General features: G+C 34.7%; 1 protein-coding gene across 36 annotated transcripts in view; it reads left to right on the top strand.

Annotated features, from left to right (window-relative positions):
• Positions 1 to 18,609, top strand: part of shot (dystonin-like protein short stop) — a 733,882-nt gene that overhangs the window by 560,718 nt on the left and 154,555 nt on the right. The window contains exon 1 of one of the 36 annotated variants that reach the window (XM_072531683.1): positions 7,010 to 7,326. The exons of the other annotated variants lie outside the window; for them this stretch is intronic. Coding sequence (XP_072387784.1) covers positions 7,279 to 7,326 — 48 coding nt within the window. The 5' untranslated portion in view covers positions 7,010 to 7,278. Of the gene's footprint in view, positions 1 to 7,009; positions 7,327 to 18,609 lie in introns of those variants that run through there. 36 annotated transcript variants of the gene reach the window in all.

Raw genomic sequence — 18,609 nt, 5'->3', positions numbered from 1 at the left:
GCAATTGTCAGCTCATTACAATGCAGATCTTTATATAGCAGGTAAAAACAGGTTAAAACTTATTGAAATACTTGTTTAAAACTTTTTTTCTGGCCTTATTCTACTAATTAATGACACATTATAGGCAATAATCAATTGCCCATTGAAAGCGATTATAATATAATATTATAATAAAGAAAAACTACTTGTCCAATTTCTGACCCTGTCTCTCTATAGATAATTACTTGCGTTTAAAGGAAATCTATTAATACTGTCATTAGGACAACTTATTTTCAAATTAAAATGAATTATAAACTAAATTTATGACAACGGTGGGTAAAAGCATTAAGGAGTATTGTCAGTTTATCTGTACCCGTTCATGTGTTAAAATGGCATCTACTTTTCGATTTGCTCCAACTAAACTTGAAAAATTCGCGTATTCACTGAGAAAAAAAACTATTATTTTAAATTTTCATGACTCACTTATTCATCAAGAACCTTCAACAATTGTTAAATATATAGTGACTTTGTGGTGCAGAATGACTGGTGTTAGAGAAAGAGCGATTTACGGATCTTTAAGTGAAAGAAAACAACGATTTATTGCTAAGCCAAAAAAACTTTTTAAGAAATTCTTGGTAAGATTCCACACTATTAAATTCAGTTGAAAAACGCAGGTAGACAAGAGATCTAATGCATCATTAATGTTCAACATGTCATTCAGTAAAATACACAATATACATATTCCTTTAAGAAAGTGCAAGCATAATCTAGTCTTTGGAAGCAAGGAATGTACAAATTGTTACCTCTTTAGTTTTCTGGTTGTGCCTTATTGCAATTTTTAAATAATGGGATTAGCTCGCTTGTCCTGCATTCTTCTGTCATTTTACTGTGTCTGAAAATTTTGTTAATTAATATTATCAGTTTATTTGATATCCGATCTTTATCTGCAGCTTTTCTGTTGTTCAGTTTTTCAAGTGTTTTTTATACTTCATGCTTGCTTATGTAAATGTGTTGTTCCTCTGTATATACATAACTTCTTTAGATAGTCAATCCATGCATCCTTTTCGATATGTTTCGGGTCTATTAATTTATTCATCTTCACTCTTTGGCCTCTTATAAAGCACCATATTTCTTTTTGTAAACCATAAAAATCATGATCCAATTCTTTAGTGTTCGTTTTTAATTCTTCTTAAAAGGATATGTTTTGATTTCTTAATCTCTTGTAACCGTCGGCGTCGTTTTGTTTTTCGTTTTGGGAGAGGTTTGCTTTTATTTATCTTTCTTTCCCACAGCTTCTTTAGCTGAGTCTAAGATGTTTGCGTTAATTTTCTCTTACTGGGGATCCTATGGTGTAAACTTTGCTACCTTTTTGAAGCTAGGAACATAATATAATTTAGTTTTATTCTAGTTTACTCATAATATTACTTCTCGCTTCGGGCTCTCTTAATGCTCTTATTAAGACTTTCTATAATGGTGTCTTCAGCATAAGCGATCTGGATAACATAAAAATGGATTTACATTGTGGACTACGTGTCTGAGATCGTAATTTATATTGTTGATATCATTGTTATCATGTGTTGGCGATTGCTGTTAATCCTCACTATCTTTTTAATATAATATTATAAACTTAAGAGCACTTATTGTCAGACGTTATCAAAATATATTACATATCTTTAAAATCTATACCAACAGCCTAAACACTTGAATAAAACTGAAAGCTGCATTAAGGATTTGTCAAGTGTGTACAAATATACAAGTATTTGATATAGATATTACAAATATTCTATATTTTAGAGATGATTTAACGTAGATTAGTAATTATTAAAATATAACAGATATAAATTTAATTCTATAACATTAGCTATTATCATCATCACTGGCTCGACAACCCTTTTTGGGTCTTGGCCTGCTCCAGGATTCTTCTCCATTCTGATCTGTTTCGTGCTTTTTTTCTCCAGTTTTTTATTTTTAAGGTTGTTATATCATGTTCTATTTGTTCTAAGTATCTCAGCTTCGGTCTTCCTCTTGTTCTTTTTCCTACTGGCATCTGTTTGAATATTTTGTTTGGTATTTCGCCTTCTTCCATTCTTTCTACATGTCCTATCCAACGCAGCCGTCCTATTTTAATGAATGTTATAATATCCGGATCCTGGTATATTTTGTATAGTTCAGAGTTGTATCTTCTTCGCCATATTCCGTTTTCTTTTGTGCCCTTATATATGTGTCGCAAGATTTTTCTTCCGAAGGTGGCTAACAACGTTTCCTCTCTTTTAGTGAGTGTCCAGGTTTCTGAGCCGTATGTGAGTACCGGTCTTATTAGGGTTTTATATATTTGGCATTTCGTTTTTCTTGCGACTTTATCTGATCTTAGCATTAGCTATACTTTAATTAAAATCAGTTTGTATACAAAGAAGGCCATTAGTAGCAAAAATTCTTTGTGTTTAACGTAGATAGGTACATATATCCAGAAAGTGCTTTGACATAACATTGATTATTTTACACTCATAAATCACAGATAATCACCGTTCGTGAAACACAAGAGACCAGTCAAAATGGTGACTATAAGGCGACTAGTGTCAGTATGTATTATATTGAGTTATTGGGTACTGATCGGTCTTAGCTGAAAAGGTTGAGTCTCGTTTGGGTCTTGAGCCTTGCTTCAATGGTATTTTAACATTTTTTTTGCTGTGACGCTCACACTAGCTTACTAGACTTTTTGAGGTCTTTGCTGAGCTTCATCGCCATTTTCGGACTACTTTTCCGTAGTTTCTCTTTATCTTCGGAAGTATAGCCCATAATAGGATCTAGTCCTACAGCTCACGGATGACAAACTACTTTTTTTGTGGTCCGTTCTTGTCTCACGAGAAGCTGTGATGAAACTATAATGAAACCTAACACGACTGAGTTAAATGGTGTCCACGGCACCCGGAAGGAAAGCGCAAACGTGTATCCAAGCAGAATTTCTGTTGAATTAACACATTAAAACGATATAAATCTTATTTTCAGAATATTTTGTAAAGTACTCCTGGTAGACCGATTTCAGGTTTGTTATTTTTTGTTAGAAAAATTATAATATTGGATGCCCCTCATTTAATTGCTCATGACCAGTAATGTTTAAATTGGTCCTTGTCTTTCTTTATGCCTTTTAATCAATATTGTTCAATATTTCAATATTGTTCCTACGTTATCCGGTTTTTATCTTACATTTATCTTGTCTCATGTCTCTCAATAATTGGCGGAGCGCTAGGTTCATCCACCAAAATTGTGATATAAAGTTTACCATCTGATATCACTGACTCTTTGGAATAGAAAATTGCACTGCTTATTTTCGAAAACTATCTCGCCAACAAGGCTGGCAAAATAGTTTCATTATTTGCAAGCAATCATCCATTCAATAGCACTACTGCCCAAGTTGGGCCTGGACTCTAATGCATAGACAAATTTGTGTATTATGCCCCATATTTGACACTTATAACTAATTATGGACCTGATTATTATTTTAACGGTCCTGCCAATGAAACGAAAAGATTTAGTAAATAATTTTATTGTTAAAGAATTTTTTTAATACCTTTTAATACATTAATACAAAGTAAGAGAATACTCATTTTAATTCCAATGTAATAAAAATTAATTTTTAAACATCAAATCCTGCAAATGATTTCCGTTGTTATTTATGCATTGTTGGAGTCGCGCCCGGAAGTTTTCACAACACTTTGTAGCATATTGGCTGGTATTGACACACTTTCAAAAACTTTTGACCTTACATATCCCCACAAAAGAAGTCGCAGACAGTTAGGTCGGGAAACCGAGGAGGCTAACTGACATTCCCGTTTTAAGAAACAATACGCCGTGGAATCAAACCATTAAAAGCATTCATTGAAATTCTCTGAATGTGGCTTGTTGCCTCGTCCTGTTAAAAAGGTGTGTTTTCATTGTTTAGAAAGCGGTCAAGTTGTGGTACGAGGAAGCTATGAGTCATTGCAATGTAATGCTCAGAATTAACGGTAACGCAATTTTTAATCCAATTCTCAAAAAGCATATAGACCGATAATTCCATTTGCCTAAAACGTACACCATACTGTCACTTTCTGAGCATGAAGAGATCTTACATGAAGCAAACTAGTGTTTTCCACTGTCCAGTCTCATCACTCATTCACAAGTTTTTAAATTGGTCATCATTTTCTTCCAGTTTGGCAAGCATATCCTTACAATCTAATTCGTTGTTGAAAATCGTTGTTCAATCCGGATTAGGAGCTTGAACAACTCACTTAATTTGGCGTGTGGCGTGACGGATAGTCGATCGCCGCGGATTTCTCAAGATTGCTTGTCCAACACGTTCGATATTAACAGGGGTTCGAACTGTTTTGGCACTACCACCTCTTATTTTAGATGTCAATCCAGTTTGCTCGATATTTCTTACCCACTTTTTAATCGTGTTATCTGACGGAACAGATTGGTTACGCGGTATTTTTACTTGCCGTCGAAAGTCACGAAGCGTTTGCACTAAACTCTAGCTATTTTGATAGTATGTAAAACATATTTAATTGTAAACTTAGTAGTAAGCCATGCAGGTCCTGACAGCCGGTGAGTTTCTTCTCCACCACCTCATCGTATGTTGCAAGCCAGACCTCAAATCTTCCTGTTTTACTGTCGGATCCTGTATTTACTCGGAGTTTTGTTTCCCGGTCTTTTTTTTTATTTGAATATATGGCCCATTAGGAAACAGGTTTTATTGGCCCATTATAAGGCGTCTCTTTATTTCGAGTTCTTCTGCATTATTTGCCACCAGGTCCATTCCTAAGAACGTGGATCTATTCACGTGTTCTATGTTATCAACGCGCAAAAAATTATGTAGGTACATACATACTATTTCATTACACCAGATATTACTATTCCAATTATGACTTTGTCTCCAATTTTGATTCCCTTCTTATTACATTTTTATATTTATTTTATATTTATTTATTGTGTATATTTTTCTATTCATAACACATACATAAATGCTCATAGGTCTTTATCATAAGTTCATCGATATGTTTTACTAATATAATTTATAGAAAGCGAAGACGATTGCATAGGTTGAAAAGGTTAGGGTTAACGTTTTTTGTTGTTTCAAAGACAATATTTTATTTCACTGTTTGTAAAAGGACCAAGCAATTAATTATCCGCGTACTGTACCTCAAATTATCAATATTGATGCCATTAATTTTGATACCGTATAAGCCCTGTGTTGCTCCTCTTCGTATGTGCAACTCTTCAGAATTATCCTGGCCAATCCTAGTGTTTTCACAACTTGATCAAAGGCCTTCTCAAAGTCAATAAAACACATATAAATGTGATCGACACATCGACATCTCTGCATCTCTGTACCATAACTTGAATAATAAATAGTGCTTCTCTCGTTTCAAGATTATTGCGGAACCCAAACTGCGTATCACTAAGTTGTTTTTATATTTTTTGTTACATCATTGAGTGCAAAAGTCGAAACAAATATTTTTAAAACATGGCTCATCATGCTGATGGTTCGGTAGTCACTAATCTTTTCGCATTTGCTTTTTTAGGTATCGTCACATAACACATAAGTTGATAAAAGGCAATCCGTTGCTATGTTGCTAGTTTAATAAATTTTATTAAAAATGTAAAGGAGAGATCTTTTATCTGAACTTTCGAAGAGCTTTATTATTCCAACATCTCTCTATTCGCCAGATATTCAATCTGGCGTTCTCTCTATTCACCAGATTTGATACCCTCTAAATTTAGTCAAACAAATGAATTTCTTATGAAAAATTCATTTTTACGACTATAGCTCTTAAAATTTGAGGTTTCAGCATCATAGAATAACAACACAAACTTATTATTGAATCTTCCATGTAATTTAACACTTAGAAGACATATGAGTAGGTTTGTGTAATGAAGGCAATTATATTAATTGAATATTTTGCTCTAGAGTACTTACCTACTTTCCGTGTCCGGAACACCAACAGCTTTAAATTTTGTATTTCCAGTGGTTGGCCACATAGATGGCACTGTCATTCGCTAAAAATAGGTCTTCTTTTGTACAGGTCTCTCTCATCCTATATCGTCTAGGCCAGTCGCTTTATTATCTTTTATTTGGTGGATTGCACCTCTCATCTTCTCCAGACAAAACGAGGTACCTAGAACATCCTCTTTTTCGTCGATATTTCGTTGTACTCTCACTCTGTTCATCGTTGATGTCGTCTTACCATTCGTCAGGAGACGATGGGCTATCTGATCGGGTGTGACTTTTGTCAGATTGGGTGCCGGGGCAGCGGAATTGTTGCCAAGATTCCGAAATAATTTACAACCGCGTCTGCTGTTTTGTTTCATGTCTAGACTCATGACCAGCTTGCGCCACTTGTCACATGTAGCACTTCCTCCCCGGCCTGTATTGTTGCTTACGAAAAGGCATCGTCTTCATATAGCTGCTCGTATCTTTTAAGTAGGGGTTTAGATTCTTCATTTAGCTCCGCTATGTATTCGGTTCGGCAACCTCTTTTTTTTATAGGAATTTATTTTCGTGATATTTGTTTTACGATTTGTACAAATTTATCGTATGAATCAGAGCACTGTTCTTGCGCTGGGAAGCTGCTCTAGAGTGAAGGAATGTTTATGTAAAATAATTTAAAGTAATAAATAAAGTCAATTTTTTAAATATTTTCCTCTTCTAGAGAATTTTCTAGAGAAGATAATTGAACATAAACACCGCCTTTTTAGATGTATTTCCATATAATTACTCTACGCAAGCTGTGTAAGAATATAAAATCTGTCACTGTTAATAAAAATTTTTTAACGAATTTCCAAGTATTTCTAACCGAATCATCACATCAAATCTAAAAATACCATTGTCAACAATAAGCAAAAGATTACGAAGGTTAGGAAATCCTCTCATTTTTGTAGACCCGTCAATATTCGTAAAAAAAAACTGTCGTTCTCTCTCTCCAATGCGCTTGATTGCTCCGTCGACGTCGCATCTCGCTCCGTCACTCCGTTCAATCAGTACATCATAGCATGCGGTGCCGGCGAGTTATACTCTATTTACGTCATCGCGGCCGGATTGCGGTTTTTTGACATATTGTGTTTTTTAGTTCTTTAATCGTAATACATACTACAGCAAGTGATTTTAGCGAATATACATTGATTGATATAGGGGCCGGTTTATTTCGTGTAGTTTTTTAGGTATCGATTAAGGTTTGGTCGCCGGTTTTGTCGCTCGCTCAGCTGATCGAAGCAAGGAATTGACCAATTTTTTTGAGTTTGTGTTGAAAGTGTTTTTTTACGATGACTGATCCGTATGATTTTAACCATGAATTGCGAAATGTGCCTTGGGTATGTTTTTGTTACGAATAATATTATCTAATTTATATTTCCGCTTATTAGTATTTTACATAACAGCCTTGATTTTATGTCCATAAAAATGTTAATGATTTTACCAACGAAAATACTTATACATATATCCATATGGAAAACTCAACAGACGGTTTGTAGGGAAGAAGGTCTAACCTATAATGTTGCCCTAATAAATATACAAGCTGTAAGAGGTTGCAGTTGTTTTAGTTTTTCGTTTAATGTGGGAGATTATCAACCCATTATTTTTGTCTTGTAGAAGCTATGTTCTGTCTTTAAATACTTACACAAAAATGGTTGGACCAACAAAATGATACCTTTATGTTTTGTTGATTTCGAAAAAGCTTTCGATCGAGTACCTCATAAAACTCCCTTATCTTAACATCTTAATTTATTTACCGTCAATTGTTATTGGATTTATATTTCCATAGACTATTTAAAATGGATATTTCGTCGACCGTTTTCTGTAGGTTTTTTGTTCATTTGGAATATTTTTAAGTTTCTCAAGTTTATAGATTTCATTTCCATATATAAAAGAACTCACTTAATAAAAAATCCTTATTGGATACGGCAATGAGAAAAAATTGAACAAAATACATGCATTTGTGATGTTTCAGAAATTACGTCACTGATATAACTAACTATTTAGAATAGTAAAATTCATTACACTTTATATAAACACTGGCAAATGGGTAATAAAAACTGATTAACTAGTGAAATTTTCAAAGTAGCCTTATTCTCAATTGGGTTTAATTGGAAAGTGTGAAAAAAAAGCATAATGTAGCTTTTGAAATTACGTGGTTTTCTAAAATACTATATAAATAAAAATACACAGCTTAAGTTTTTTTGTGACAATCTTTGATTAAATGCGTTGGTTGCGATATTATACGAGAGGTCACACAAATACCTGAGTTATGAAATCAATATAATGTAGCTATAATAACAACAATCAACCCTGTGAAATACAGAGGTGATTAGTATTGGTAGGAAAAGGTACAAAAAACTATAAAATGCAACTAGTCAAAGGACTTTTAATAGAGGTGGTCGTGGCCAGTGCATTGGTTGAAAACGTTAATGGAGGATGGGAGTTTTTTTAACTAACCCAATGCCGAGTTGTGAAATTTGATAATAATTGATCATTGGGCATATTTGAGGAGAAAATCGAATTTGGTAATGCTTAGTTCTATTTTAACAGATTTGTATTAACTTCAGTTTGTCTTGTCTGTTCGGGAAAATTTTGTTATCGATTTTTAACCACTTTCCCGATGAACTAGATCTTCTTCATATTCAATGCCGGCGACGTCAATCATATGTTAACTTTAGCTCCTAAAAATAGTTGGTGTATGGAATCACCTCTTGGATATCGAATCGAACTGTTCTAATAATTTCTCAATACTAGTTCTTGTTCTTGTGCTGTTGGGATTCGTTGTGGGTCATTCCATGTATTCATATTTTCTACATGTCTGTTTCTATCTACAGCTTCTCAAATACTACGTTCATCTTTTTGTTCAATGTTGGCTATAATGAATATAACTTATAGGTCTATTGTGCGCATCTAAATTTTTAAATAATCAATTGTCCGATATTCGTGATAACCTATCATTAATTGGAAGGCAAGAAATATGGCACCAACATGATGGGTTAACATGTGATTGTAAAAGAAATGTTCGCGATTTTGTCCTACACGCTTTTAACGGTAAAGTAATGGACTTTCTTTGGCCCCCCAGGTCTCCAGATCTTATTCCTCTGGACTTTTTTTTGGGGCTGCTTAAAACAATAAGCTTACATTATGAAGCCGTTTCGTAATCTTGACAGAGTAATAAAAACATAATGTCAAGCTTTTACACCTGATGTTATTCGAAATTTCATTAAGGAATTTAATTGAGAACAATCTCCTCATAAGAAAGGTAAGGTGGATACATTGGAGTACAAGTTACGTTTTAAATGATATTATTAGTTACGCAACATTACGGATTTATTAGTTAACTGTCACTCCTCATTCAGTGATTCGCTACAATCCGCTACAATACAAATCTTTAAAAATATGGCAAATGCAGAAAATCAATCATGAGCCGCTTCCAATCATTCACTACACAAAAATAAGAGAAGGCAAAAAATCCACGGGCAAAACCTTCCCATCCGTCAACGTCTGAAATGGTATATATATACACCGGTATTTAGGCGGTACACCCTTCCGGTAGGGATCTATGGAGAAGTATCACCGAGCCACAAGCCCTTATCTCTTGCAGTACTGCTCCACCATAGGCCGATCAGACACCAGCATATTCTAGTCTAAGCCGCAGATTCATTTAGAATTTTAAACTGCTGCGTTAGCCTTTTTGTTTTCTGTACACCGAGCTGGGGATCGAACTCACATCCACTGAACCACTCGCAGTGAAGCGAATGAGAACCGGCCGCCCAGCCCGCTTGGCTATCTGACCGACTGAAATGGTCAAAAATGCTATAAAAGGTCTTAAGAAGAGAGGGGGTTCTTCTCTTCAAGCTATCAAGAAATATAGGCGGCGAATTACAAAGAAGATTCGGAAAAAGTTGTAACATTCATCAAAAAACATTTAAAAGTAAAATCTACTGGATCGTTGGTGCAGAATCTTTCAAGTTATCGTCGTCCTCTGGATTTGCAAAGCCGCCCTCTAGATGTGCAAAGCCTATTTTAAGAGAAAAAAGAAGAAACTGGAGAAACAACTAAGCCGAAAAAACTACCGCCGCTCAAATGTTCAGCCGCTGGCGAAAAGACGAAATCCGTACAGAAAGTGACGAAGGTTAAAAAAGCTGCAGCAAAGACAAAAATTTAAACAGAAATCAGCATCTAAAAATCGTCAGTCAAAAAGAAAAAATCTGCGTCATCTGCAGGCATAAACGCAAAACCAAAGGCATTTACAAAAGACTGCCACAAATTTACCAAAATCTAAGCAAGCTTATGAAATATTCGATGAAATTCGTTTTTGTTGTTCTGTTTATTTGTCATCCATCATCGACAAAAGCACACTTTTTGTTGCAAGTTTTAGATACGAGGGCCACTCGTAAAATGAAGTTCCCAACCTTATTTTTGTTCTTAGCGTTGTACATCATTTTAAAACTTACGTTAGTATTCTACATAATCGCCGTTTCTGTCCAAAAATTTTGCAGACGATGCTCTAATTTTTCTATCCCCATGTTATAGAATTCTACCGCCAATCGTTTGAGGAATCCAGTAACCTCTTCCTTGACTTCATCATTGGTACTGAAGCGTAAGACACCAAAGTGTTAGTTTAATTTAATGGTAAACCTCTGATCTTCAAGTAATATTCGTTTAACTCTTTTGACAATTTCGCCTGAAACTGAATTCCGTTCCGATCTTTATCGTGAATTTACGTTGGGCCTTCACTGAATTCTCTACATTTGCGAACATGTTGAACAGATACTCATTTTTTACCATAAACTTCGATTACCTGACGATGAATGTCTATAGGTGAAATCTATATAAGGCCGCTAGTGCTCGCAGTGATGCCACAGTTGCCACATGAAGAGAAATCGTTAAATCGGGAGAAATAAATCGTTCAAAGTTATGAAATTTCGCTACAGTTGAATTCTGAAGGGAATGGGATTTTTAAATGATAAAATTGAAACGTCGTAATTGCGTATTCACTTTTATATTATAATAACTGTTACTGTAGTGGTTAAGTGGTTATTCAAAAACAGCTTGTTGGATTTAAAAGTTGTTGAGGATGAAATACAATCCTTATTATATGAAACTTCATAATCTTAAAATTCAATATGCTTTTACTAGGTCTGTTGATCGTTTAACTAACACAAAATTCTGTCTATTGATATTTATTAAAGATGGTAAAATATAAATAAACTTCAGTTGTTTATGAAACGATATTGAGACTTTCAAAGCAATAAAGAACATTTTAAGCTTTGTTTATATTATTGTGTATATTAATTGAGTTAATTGGAGTAGCTCACTTGGATTTATGAATATTTCAAGGTGACGATCTAAAAGCACTTAAAAATGCCGATTTTCTTCCATACATTTTATTACGTACCTAGTATTCATCTTGAGATTTAGCAACGTCCTAAAAATTTTAAAAATCGTAAGATATAAGACGAGAGAGAATCTTGAGATCTGATATTTTGTCTTTAATTCGTGAGATCTCACGATAAATTGTGAGGAGTGGCATCACTGCCTAGGCCGGTACTAAACAAGTAAACAATTCAGCGAGTCTTTAGGGGTGGGTGAGGGAGAGGAAAAGTTGATGCATATGGCAGTGTTGTCAGATTTCTTCTAGTACGTCGCATTCTTTCTCAGCGGCATAGGGAACCATTTTTTACGAATGACCCTCGTATCTATGGAAAATTATTTTATATTTTTGTTTTAATTTTATCTATATATATACTTATTTTGATTGTTTGTGAGTGTTGTGGGTAAAATATTTTAACGAAATATTTTTTGCCGTTATCTTCATTCAGATTTGAAATCCTAACAAATTGTTGTCCACTTAGTCTTTAGTTAAAACTATAAACAAAAAGTGTCCTAGGTTCATAGACAGTTGAAATCGTTATAATGAAAGAGCTATTGGATCATATCTCATAAAGTTAAATAAATTTGTCCTTTAGAACCAGTCACCAAGGTCTAATTTAGATAGTGTTTGGTGTTTACAACGCTTAAAAGGTTAATCAAACTGAAAAATTATCGCTTATATATTTCGCAACATTTGTGTGTCCTGTAAATTTTTCGTTAAATTAAACCATTCTTCTTAATTAGTGCGAGGAGTAGATAGCTGCTATTATAGATTAAACAATACAATTAAGAGAACAACAAACGTGTTTTTTGACGATTATGTCGTTGCTATTTATAGAAAATGACTGCGTGGTCAAGAATCACTATTTACAGAATTTGAATATTATAGTTTTGGAAAAAATGGGATATTATTTATATAAAAAAGTCACGTAAGCGGACAATGAATCTAATTTGCTTAAATATTTTTTTTCTTTTATGTCGAGCTTTTTGAATGAGTATGGTTTCCATGTGTCAACAGATAACAGAAGTTGGAATAAAGAGAATTATTTGGAATGACACGTTCATGTGAATCAGTAATCCGTAATTTACAAATCGATAGCCTAATGCTGACAGATCGTAACCCACAAAAAATTGAAAATTCATATTTTTGTGTCAAAAGCAACCAACCGTGCATCCCTATATGCTGTTAAATTTTTGTAACCTAAATAAAATAGTAAGGTGGCCATTCCCGCGATTTCTAACAAGTCCAAAACAGTCAAGAATGTTAGGAAGGGAATATACTGGTTATAGAAGGCTACCAAACATTGTGAAACATGATATTCTACGCCCTGAACGTAAAATGAAGCCAGCCTGTGTCTCGAAGTTTTGCGCTACCGTGCCGACTCGCTTTTGCCAAACAGTATCAGAAAACTTAAGAAAAGAAATATTTTTAAAATTTTGGGAAATGTCCTGAGAACAAAAAAGGATTTTCTTCGCTCATATGGTTACATACAAGGAGAAAAAAAGATGTTATGTAGATGGACCTTCCAGGCGAAGTGGTACCTACGAATACTTTCTGACAGTAAAAGGCGATAAATTACAAGTCTGCAAATTGATGTTTCTTAACACACTAGGAGTAGGAGAAAAGATGGTACAGAACTGGGTAAGTGCGGCACAAAAAGATGGATTTCTAGAAAGTTGTGACATGATGCAAACAAGGATCAAAGAAAAAAGAGAGTCTACACCAAAAGCAAAAGAGGACATTTTGCGAGTACAGAATTTACGAGAGTTTCTGAACAGCCTGAATAAAATAGAGAGCCACTATTGCCGCAAGTCTACTGGAAAGTTATACCTGGAACATAATTTCAAATCGAAAACTGAAGTATATAATCTTTATAAAGAACAATGTAAAGACAGGGAGGTACCATTATCAAATTGTAAATTCTCTACAGAATTTGACGAAATGAATTTAGCCTTGTTTAAACCACGCAAGGACCAATGTGATATATGTTCATCTTACAAGATGAAACAGGTTACAGATGAACAATACGCATCCCACATTAGAGCAAAAGACCTAGCACGCGTCGAAAAAGAAACCGATAAAACCAGAGCCATCCATAAAGAAATTTACTGTTTTGTCGTTGATGTGCAGGCAGTCAAATTGTGGCCAGTGTTACAGGCTAGTTCTTTGTACTATAAAACAAAGCTACAAGTACATAACTTTACAATATATAACTTGGAAAACCATCGCAGCAGGAATTTCGTTTGGAATGAGACTGAGGCAGACCTTGATTCATCTGTATTCACTACGTGTTTAATAAAACATCTAGAACAATATTTGACCTTTGAAAAGAAAAATGTTATAATATTCTCGGACGGCTGTGGTTATCAGAATAGGAATTTCGTCCTTGCGAATGGTTTATCGGTTTTAGCGTCCAAGTATGAAGTCGAGATTGAGCAAAAATTTCTAGAAAGAGGCCACACTCAGATGGAGTGTTACTCTACCCACAGTCTAATTGAACGAAGACTAAAAAATCGGCAAATATTCCTACCCTCAGAATATATTTCGGTAATATCAGAAGCCAGGAAGAATCCTGCACCTTTGGAAGTATCCTATCTCACCCACACTTTTTTTCTAAACTACACTGACTCTAAAAACTTTCGCTACAGCTCAATTCGTCCAGGTAAATCAAAAGGAGATTTGAAGGTAACAGATCTTAGAGGCTTAAAATACCTACCAAATGGGGATATATTATACAAAGTGGCCCATGATCAAAAATATGAACTCCTTTCGTCGTTTCGACGTTCGAACCTTTTCGAACGTTTAATCGAATAGATTAAAAATAACCACAAAAAAATTGAAGGACCTTCAAGATCTAAAGTCTGTATTACCTGCAGATGTGCACTACTTCTATGATACGCTGCCTCACGAAGACTTAATCACCAAAGACAATAACAAAAATCAAAAAAAAAGCCAAGATTTAAACTTATTATTTAGTTATTTTATTTTAATTATTCCTAAAAATGTTAACTGTAACGTTGTTTAAATGGTATTCGCTTAGTTTGCTACATTTTATTTAAAGTAAACACACATTTGTATCTGTTTTTATTTGAAATTAATAAAAATAAAAAAATAAGGATTATGATTTAAAATGACGTAAACCACACTTTTATGAGAACACCTTGAGTTATAATAACTTACTACATTTTCTAAGAGTTCTATATACTCGTAAGTCGCCATGACGTTGGTTACAATATGTCGTATCCCTTAGTACCCTGATCAAAATTAAACAAATTTATATTTTTACAATAAACTCACTTAGTAGCCATTACATAATTATTTATTTAAGAAAACATTACACAAGCAATCTTTTATAATTATGCTATACAGTTTTTTGTGCCTCTTGTAAAATTTTATAAAATTGGGTTACGACCTATCAGCATTAGGGTATCGAAATGCAGTTTTTGATTATTTTTGTTCATTTTTACGTTTGGTTTGTAATGTATTTAGTTTTTATCCTTTTTAATTTATAAAAAATAATATGACACAAATTTAAAATAAATATTGGAATAAACTAAAAAGATTTACTTAATTTTTTAAATACTTATTTTAAATCTACTATTAGACATCATATCGGATTACGCAAAACCAGTTAAATATAATCGAACTTCTTATAATTCCTTATACAGATCATTTAAAAGCCAGTAAACAATATGTAATAAAGCAAAAAATTGGTTTCATGATAAATAATGTTAAGGGATTGTATATAAATTCGCAAGAATGTCAGACTGTAGCAATAAAAAAGGGGAACGGGTTGGAGAAATAAATGAAAACAGTGAAGTATGTGTCAACACTTTGAAGATTTATAACTGAGCCAAAGTAAACAAAATCATAAGATCTATTATGTTTTAAATGTTTATAAACTAAAAAAAAACAACGAAAGATGAGGCGATAGCGATATTCCGCCCAGATTATAAAAGAATGTGGCCCATTTTTACTTAAGGCGATCACAAATTGATTCAGATTGTGTGGCAACAGGAACAAATACAAATACCAAGCAGATTGAAAGAGAACAAAGTAAAAAAAGGCGATAGAAACATTCTGAAGTAATTAGGGGAATCTTCACCCATTGTGGGCCGACGTCCCGTTTATAGATCACTGAAAATTTTATTTTTTTTTTCAACCATTAAAATGTGTTTAAACTTAAAGAAAAATTTTCCATATACCATATTTTAGGCTGTGGTTAACTAAATTATAAATTTGGTTGTATTGAATTTCCAATATCCTTTCAATAAAAACATAAACATCAGAAAAATTTGCCGTTTGTATTTACACATTTAATATAAAAGTTTCATATCCGCCCTTTGTTATCGTTTACTGGATTATTCTTGTTGAATGTTTATTATAAAATATATTTTTACGCGAAAGCTAAAGGTATACCTGATAACATCAGTGACACTACAGCCCTAATTGAGCCTCTACCTTCCCAGCAAACTGGCAACGGTTGGCGATGACCAGAACCTTCCCCAGTTGATTATGTTCATTGCAAACCGTTGCCAGCTTGCTGCGCCGATCTTCTTTGCGTCTTCGTTCAGAGTCACACTATCCCCCCGTGTTAGTCTTCGTCTACTCCTACTTCTGTTACCTACTGATGCCCATTTACTATTTCTTTATACTTCTTGTACAGCTCGAAATTATATCGGCTTATCCAAATACCATTCTCACAGATTGTGCCCAATATTGTTTTTAATATCTTCTTTTCGAAGATGAGTGGGCGTTTTGCGTCTTTTTTGGAGATGGTCCATCTTTCTGGCCCATATGTCAGCATTGGTAGTATGAGCGACCAATATATTGTTAGTTTCTTTTTTAGTTTAATTTTTACTTTCTAGCTGCTCCTTTAGTCCAAGATAACATTATTTGTTCCCTAGCAGTATATGACACTGAAAACTATCACAAGTAAGCTAGCAGTTGAACGGGGTCAGTGACTAGGTAATGGCGTACCAAGACGACTCGGAAATTTTTTAATTTCTAATTTAACTGAGCCGCCACCGTTCTTTGTAGGGCACGTAAAGCCGTCGGTCCCGGCTATCAAAGTAGTCGTTAATACCAAAACCTTAGCCAGAAGGTTACACGAATGTAGCTGCAAATGGAAAATGTAGTTACACGTAGCCAATTGGCTACGGTACGACCGATTATAACAGCCAACGGCTAGAGCTAGATGTTATCCAGCCATGGAGGAGTTGAAAACCATATATGGTAGCAAATTTAGAGACCAAATAAGGCAATAGGTTGTAACTATAACATGTACAAGATTTTATAACACAATGAGGTCAATATCGGTGCCTGACACCGTGACCCGACAAAACTGTAAAGTAGTTAAATACGTTAGGGTAGATGGAACCACTTATGGAAGTGCTTTAGAAGACATACGGCATTAAGTTTAGAAGGGAAATGTCAGAATGTCATGGGATGTATCAGCTTCCAAAACATATTTGTATAACATTTCATTACAATGTTGCCAATAGTTTCGGCAAAATCGTAAAAAAATTGTTTTGTATTATATATGTGTTACCTTTTTTTGAAACACCCTGTAGAAGTTATGTATAATATGATAAAAAATATTAAAATAAGATTATTAACTGAGAATATAGAACAATGAATATTTGTAACATATTAAAACTAACCCCAAGAAGTAGAATTAACAGTAAAATGGGATTGTGACCTAAAACTAAAATTCTTGTTTAAATATAAGACATGTCCGCTACTTCTATTATTTTGAAGCGATAACTGACAATCGTAATTCGGATTTACCAACAAACAAACAAGTAATAGTTGAAACCAAATGAAAGTTAGTATACTACTTACGCCATTCGGGGTCGGAAGAAACAAGAGTTAGCCAAGAGAGGCTGATAGGAAAGATTAAAGACATTTCACTCAAGACAAGTTGAAAAAGAGTAAAATGTGAAGGCCCTTATGATCCGCCAGGTGCGTTTCATAAGCGTATGAGTATTTATTCACTTTGTGTTCCCGCTCATACCTCGGGGTATTGACTACAGACTGTATGGCTCGTCCAGCATGCCATAGCATGAAGAATAGGGTGCACGCCATTTTTCCAAAGTTGACACCCCACTCCATGGCCTGACTATATGACCATAAGGCATTCGACACCGTAAATCAACAAAAAATGTTGGAAGCCTTGACAGAATGCCGAATTGACTATCGGTATATAAATATAATTAAACACATATACCAAAACGCAACAGCCAGTGTTAGAGTGGGTGATCGTCAAACCCAGAAATTCCCGATATAACGTGGAGTACACCAGGGGGACACCATATCGCCGAAACTGTTCACTACGTTTTTGGAATATATATGTAAAAGGGCAAAACTGACCGACAAGGGCATAAACATAAACGGAGAAAAGCTTAGCCATCTAAGGTTTGCAGATGATATTGTACTAATAGCTGATAGGATAGATGAGGCCAAAGAACTTTTAAATCGGCTCTACCTTTCCTCGCTAGAAGGGGGATTGAAAATAAATATATCTAAAACCCAAATGATGACAAATCTTGTAGTCAGCGAAGATATATGCGTAGAAACAAGATCCATAGACCAGGAAATGGCCTATAAATACCTAGGTCATGAGATTCGCATAGGAAAAGATAACCAAACCGTTGAGCTTCTCCGTCGTATAAGACTGACTTGGGCAGCCTTCGGCAAGCTGAACCATATTTTCAAATCGTCTGATATACCAATATGCCTTAAAAGAAAAACGTTTAATCAGTGTGTTTTGCCAGTGTTAACTTACGGTGCGGAAACGTTGACCATGATAAGGAGAACAGTTCAAAAGATCCGTGTGTGTCAAAGGGCGATGGAGCGTGCTATGTTGGGCGTTTCACTACGAGACAAGATCCCAAATCGCCAGCTACGACAAAGACAGGAGTGGCTGATGCAGTAGAGAGAGTAGCAACACTGAAATGGAACTGGGCAGGTCACGTGGCTCGAATGACAGATAATAGGTGGACAAAGCGGATACTGGAATGGAGACCAAGAGACGATGCCTACCGAAGCAGAGGTCGTCCACCAACACGTTGGACTGACGATCTAAAACGTTGTCATAGGAATTGGATGCAAGAGGCACAAGATCGAAATAGATGGAAAATTATGAGGGAGATCTATGTCCAGCAGTGGATAAGCGAAGATTGAATGATGATGATACTACTTACGGGGACCAAGAAGAATTGAACTGAAATAAATGAAAATT

This window comes from Diabrotica undecimpunctata, chromosome 5 (genome assembly GCF_040954645.1).
Source record: "Diabrotica undecimpunctata isolate CICGRU chromosome 5, icDiaUnde3, whole genome shotgun sequence".
Classification (NCBI taxonomy): Eukaryota; Metazoa; Arthropoda; class Insecta; order Coleoptera; family Chrysomelidae; genus Diabrotica; species Diabrotica undecimpunctata.
This window is presented reverse-complemented; position numbering and strand designations above follow the sequence as displayed.